Source organism: Montipora capricornis, chromosome 2 (genome assembly GCF_036669925.1).
Source record: "Montipora capricornis isolate CH-2021 chromosome 2, ASM3666992v2, whole genome shotgun sequence".
NCBI classification, from domain to species: Eukaryota; Metazoa; Cnidaria; class Anthozoa; order Scleractinia; family Acroporidae; genus Montipora; species Montipora capricornis.
Window position 1 is genome coordinate 20,057,187 of NC_090884.1, and position 6,571 is coordinate 20,063,757.

At 40.3% G+C, this 6,571-nt stretch overlaps 1 protein-coding gene across 1 annotated transcript; it reads left to right on the forward strand.

Annotated features, from left to right (window-relative positions):
- Positions 1 to 3,475: 3,475 nt before the first annotated feature.
- LOC138035565 (cytochrome P450 1B1-like) lies at positions 3,476 to 5,185 on the forward strand. The gene has a single exon (XM_068882213.1). It carries the CDS (start codon positions 3,476 to 3,478, stop codon positions 5,036 to 5,038), a length of 1,563 nt encoding a protein of 520 aa, XP_068738314.1. The 3' UTR covers positions 5,039 to 5,185.
- Positions 5,186 to 6,571: the final 1,386 nt, after the last annotated feature.

Genomic DNA, 6,571 nt, shown 5'->3' on the forward strand with positions numbered 1-6,571 from the left:
TATATATTACGCAAAGACAACTTGCTTCACCTGGAAAACAAAACGCAGCTCAGTTGACAGTTATGCAATATAGCGCTGTGTTATTGCATTACCACACGTACGCAACGCGTGCCCATTTTTGCATTTTCTTTGCTAACTAACGATGCTGACAAAAGGAAAGGAAACCTGCCTTACTCAAGCTCAGGCCATGTACCGTGGAGGTTAAAGAGTCAGATAGTACTTTATCGGTTTTTGGGAAAACGCACCCATCAACTGGCAAAATTTAAATGAAGTATTTGCCGACGTCGCCGTCTTAGATCTTAAGGTCCCTTTAACGCAGGCAGCCGGCTATCGCAAGCCTACTCTATTGTGACTACGAACGTAGAGTGTACTATATTCAATTTAACACACTCGAGAATGTGTTTTTTTCCGGGTTACCTATCCATCTCCAGCCCCCAAACGCGCCTTTTTTCTGACGCAATGTTATGGCATTTTACATGGAATAAAAAACCGACTTTCGAGTGTATTTGTCCAGGATAAAGCGTCATACACAAGAAGCGATGTCCAGGAAATCGTCAACGATGGCAGAATAAAGATACTTTTGACCGAGTAATGTTGTGCAAGTATTGCCGTGAGAATAGTGGTGTTCAACATAGCATTCCATTCGTGAATTACGAGTAATGGATACCACACTCATTTAAGAGCGTTGCATTCAGTTATTAAGAAGGCCATTAGGATCAAAGTGCCAGCTCTAGCTAGCAGCTGGCTCCAGCCAGCGGCGAAAGTTTTTATTCGCGACACCGGCTCCACTCTCAATCAGATGACACAGTTAATAAGGCAAATTAAATTACCAAAACCGCATACTGTACTTGTAATTACTTTGACAAACGATGAAGGCGGCCGGTTTTATTTGAATTTACCTTCTCAATTGAAGTGGATGACATTTCTTATTCAAGTAGTGTTACCAGCTTATTCCAGTATTTATTATTTTATCTTTCTCCTTTGTGATATTAGTATTACTAATGTGATACATTAGGTTTTGATTATGTAATATTGGCATTTGATTTATTTAAGGCTTTCAAAAAGTTGTCGTCGTTTTTAGACATCTGTTATTACTGTAGAATATTTTAAAATGCTTTTCTAAGGGTCTAAAATCTTACACAAAGCTCTTCCGTTGGAGTGCTCTCCAAAACCTGTTTTATCAAATGCGAACGAATTGTGGAGGCAGGTATCCTTTGTCAGTCTTTCTTTTTCTCTGTCTCACGCTCAACTTTTGGAACTGGGTTCAAAGCCGTGCAAAGAGCCTGCTCACTGGCTAACACAACTTTAATTTTACGAAAATACGACTTTAACTATCTTATTTTAGTGTTGTGACCTTGGGATTGGTACAGCGGTCAAAACGATATCCGTGCGGTATTTGCAGATCTTACTTTTCCTGTTTAGAAGTCTATTAACAGCTTCGTAAAATCCTCCTTTTGTCGCCTGGATTATGGAGTCTAAGAGCCACCTGAAAACTGCATTGGGCTGAGCTCCATTTTTATCTAAAAACTTAAAAGTTTCCGCGTTTCTGACTGAATGCTCAAACGCACAAGATTCTAATAGTACGCATTCCTTTCGACGTGGTGCATGAGGCTTCGTACGTGAGGGCTCTGGAGGCAATTGACGAACGTACCACTAATAATAGGCATTCGGTCGAATAATTAAGAAAGAGTCAATTGTAGACACGTCTTTTCTTTCTGCCGTCAAGGTCAAGGTTAAATTGATATTAATTAGCTGAAATGATAGTGGACTACTAAGGAGGACCCTGATGACTCAAGTCTACTTAGAAAAAATCAGGCGGGTGAACCGCTTTGTCAAGGGAAGGCAAACTCAATCTTAGTCCTTGCTTAGACCATTCGAAAGACCACTCAGGGCTTACTTGGGGTAGTAGTACCCATTCAATTTAATCAGATAAAACATTTTCCCGCAATTTGTACAAAACAAAACTAAAGCAAAAAAAAAGACCTGGTTTGTGTTGACTTCAGTTGACTAGAGCTAAGTTGCTTCAGATCGACTTTACACAGAGACACCCAACGAGAATATAGTTAAAAACCACTTAAACGTAGTATTGTTAAACGTATTTTAGTATTTAACGGTAGATATAGTCATAATTTTATCCCCTAAAAATTTTCCATCTGTTCGGATTTTCTAGCTGAAAGTCTAGCGATTCGAAAATTATAGGGATCAAAACTTACCTTTTCAAAAATTTCAGCCAGAAAAAAGGCTCCCGAAAATTCTAGGCGACCTTTTTAGGGTAAAAATCCGTTTAAAATGGGCAATTATACCATTTTTCAGAAGTTCGAAAATCCTAGGACAGGCAGGCAAGCAAGAAATTTACAACAAATGTTCCGAAAATTCTAGATCTCAAATCGTCTTCCGAACAGATATTTTCCGAAAATTGACGTTGGGTGCCCCTGTTTACAGTGTCAAGTGTGATTATCTCAGAGTTTCAATTTGCTTCGTCATTGTATTTAGTAAGAGGGAATTGTTAGCTGACCTTGGCTTTGCCAACCTATGTGAGTTGTTATGTTGTTACCCATGGGTTCTATTTTTTCGCTGATTTGCTTTTCTTTTGCTTTTCTGTTAGAGTATCACGGTACTTTGGCAATACCAGAGTTCAACTTCAAAAACACTCTATGTTGAATCACGGCTGGACATTTCTGTCGTGATAGTTGCCTCTAAAATTTATCCTCTGACGTCGTTGAATGAAAATACCGTCTGTTCCCAGTTAAGGTTGAAAGATGCGGTGTTTTTTGACGATCGTTTACGCGTGACATATCAAATATGCCATCGGCGTTGTTGCCGATCGTAAGGAACGAAGGTCAGTGGGTGTGTGCAATGAGTCACGCCAGTTACTTATTAGTCACCGTCTGCTTAGAGGAAACTGTCATGTCTACTTCTCCAAAGAGTACACTGCAAACTTGTTTCTTTCTTCTTTTCTGGAATTTTAGTATTGATTATAAACAGCAAGTCCGTCATGGTAACCTCTGCAAAAACAAATCGATTTGTAGAAATATTTGTTTTGTTCCCCCACAAAAGGATACAATAAGATTATGTCATCTATTGACAGACAGGATGGGGGTTGGAAAAGGGAGCGGGGAGGGAGTGATAGAGTAGAGTGGGTTCCAAAAGCCCTTCAGTTTTTTTTTAACGGGGAGGACTTCTTTTCGGTTCCACGTTTTAAGAAATATTGCTCTCTCTCTTCTAAGATTAGTTTGGCTAAAATTGTGCGATTTCGTGATCCAAACCTACTCAACTGAGACAGGCTTTGCCTGTTTGTAAAACAAACGGATCCTGTCAAGTGTGACTTATTGTAGCGACCTTGACATTGGAATATTGCTCGTAAACAACCAAGGTTGCACAGTATAAATACCACCCCCAGAGCTTAACTGGAACAAAGCTACTACAAGCTAACAGAAAACCACTCTAACAAGCCTTTGTATATGAGGTAGTTGAAATGGAGCGTGTCATTTCCCCCGAAATTACGATGCTTTTTACAACCGTTTTGTGCTTTGCTTCTGTAACTATCGTAGTTCTCACCTTCCTGAAATTGTCCAATGTTCGGAGAAAAAGTCCTCCCGGGCCGTTCGGTCTGCCCGTATTTGGAAACTTGTTTCAGCTCGGGGATTCTCCGCACATCGCTCTATCAAAGATGGCCAAAGTCTATGGAAGCGTCTTCTCCATTCGCCTTGGTTGGAGGAGAGCAATCGTTTTGAACAGCCACGATGTCGTGAAAGAGGCCTTATCAAAAAGGGCTTGCCATTTCTCCTCCAGACCACCATTTCATAGTTTTCAAATAATCAGCAATGGAGGTCGGAGCCTTGCGTTTGGTGACTTTGGAACAGGGCATCAGAGAAAGAAAAAACTAGCAATGCGTGCTTTGTACACTGTTTTCAGCAATGTGAGCCGTTTTGACGCTTTGGCACAAGAGGTTTCGGAGCTCCTATGCAGCTCTTTGACAGAAGCCGCAACGAGTGAAGCTCTCGACTTTTCAGAGCAACTGAGAACTTTAGTCATAAACTTTGCGTTTAGACTTACTTTTGGAGATAACTTAAAAAGAGACTTTACGCTGGCGTTGCAGAATATTTTGCGGAGAGGAACTGATTTTGTTGAGAATAGCTCTGCTATAAACTTGTTAGACTTTTTCCCATGGCTTCATTTTGCTCTACGCAAGCAGTGCAAGGCTTTAGAAGACTCTGTCAAAGAACTCATTGATTTTGTCAGAAGCGTTTACAGTTTGCATCGCCATGTAAATGTTGAGGAGGCAGGCGTCAATGTTGCTGCAACTCTGGATAGAGTCATCCAAGACGAAATGTTGGTCACAAAAGCGAACCCAAACGGTGGAATTAACATGGAGGAAGCAGAGGATGATCGCCTGGATGAAGAATCCATGATGACGTTGATAGCAGATGTTTTTGGTGCAGGAATTGATACAGTGTCTACCGCACTAACCTGGGCACTGCTTTTTATTCTCTCTAATCCTGGACTACAGCACGACTTGCAGGCAGAACTGAAGCGAGAGGTAGGAACAGAGCGATTGCCTACGCTTGCAGACCGTGCACGGTTGCCTCTGTTACAAGCCACAGTTCTAGAAACTTTGCGGAAGGCTACAGTCATTCCACTGGCAATACCACACTATGCCTCTGAAGACTCTAGCGTTGCTGGTTATTTTGTACCGAAAGGAACGCTTGTGTTGGCGAATCTATGGGCAGTTAATCACGATCCCAATTACTTTCATCGCCCAGACATGTTTGATCCATATCGTTTCCTTGATGAAAATGGTCAAGTTCTTGTTGCACAGCAGGCCTTCACCCTTCCCTTTTCCACAGGTGGACGGCGCTGTCTCGGTGCAACCCTCGCAAAAGCTCAGCTCTTTATGTTTCTGGGGTGCATGCTGCAGCGCCTGAATTTTCAGCTTGCCACAAGCAAAGAAGAGCTATCCTTCGATGGAAACTATGGATTAACCCTGAGGCCTCGTCCTTTTAAGGTGTATGTTCGACCGAGAGAAATGAGGCAATAAGCAATGACTCGCACTGGAATATCTCTCAAACTCTGATTTCTTTTTACTGATCATAATTTTGTTTCTGGTCATGGTATTTTTTAAAGCCAACAGTGTCGGAGTTTTTTTTCTTCAGTAGTAGACGGACGAGAACTGAGAATTCAAGGGCACCCAACAACCGGATGTTATAAAATTTGTCTCTAAATTGGTCTCGGCCACAACGCTTGAAGACCTCTTTTAGTGAGTTATTATCTGCCCTAGAAAATATTTATCTGTTCGGATGTTTTAGGGAACTTCAGGTCGGTCAGAAATTTATAGGTGTCTTTTTCCTCTAGCGTTCGTGACATGTCTAATGAAAAAAACTATTACGTAAATCGTGCTCCTTTTCCCGGAATTTTTAGGGGACATTTGCTTAAAAGATGATTCTCAAACAAACTTTGACGAAAATCATAGAAGTTACAAATCTTCAAATTTTATGCTATTTCCAATATCACCGTTGACTATTACTCAGCTGAATTAAATTTAGCGTTGTTCCATGTGGTTTCGAAATTTCCGCGTGCACTTTTCAGACTCTTCACTACTTTTGCGAAATATCTAGGAAATCGTTCAGAAAAATGTCCAAAATCTTAGTGCGCCTCGAAAGTCGGAGTTCAAATATTCGAAAATTCTACCCACCTTCCGTCCGAACAGATATTTACAGAAATTACCCGTTGGGTGCCCCTGAGAATTATCACTCAATTCGATGAAGTATTTACCAATATGTTTTTATTGCTCCTGTATTGCAGTGTTATACTGATATGTTCATTGCAAGATTGGATAACTTTCTGACGCGCCCTATTTGAGGCAAAAATACTCCAAATTTCTTTTAGTTTTGCAATTAATGCAGTATTTTTCAAATGTGATCTTATGGCACATTTTCTCAATTGTCATCCAGTGACTGAATTAACACCTATCTAGAGTTTCTACGGTGGGACGGACGTCTCGGTATGTCGAGGTCAAACAAGAAAGATATTATTTTTATCATAAGGATAGGCCTTTTCTAAAGCAGTCATTCATACCTCTGACCCGAATCAAGAATACATGCATGATTTTTCTGACGGAGCCTGCAGCTCAGCATTTACTGTTTAACTGACATTTTAAAAAGAAAAGACTTCAATTGATTCAAGCAGGTAACTAATATATCAGTTTGCGTGAATACAAACTCTATCAAATTCCATATGACATGGGTCATTGGTAATAAATCCTTCCGTTAACACATACAAGTCACCAATAGTTTGCAGACTGAAACAAGGATTCCATCTCTCCAATATTTTTAATCAATGGGCAATTAGTTATTTTCACCAATCCCATAATACAGTTCATTTTGGGGGGTTATTTACATTAAACTGATTAAAACCATATCCAGTTCACTGAAGCATGTTACAGTCCAAAAAGTAAATAACTTGTATCGTTTTATATAAAGAACCTCCAAAACGTATTGCACTATGGGGGAAACAGTCGATAATTGCCTCAAAGAGGAGATTAAAGTCAAGAACTTTCATTTTCATTAAGTGT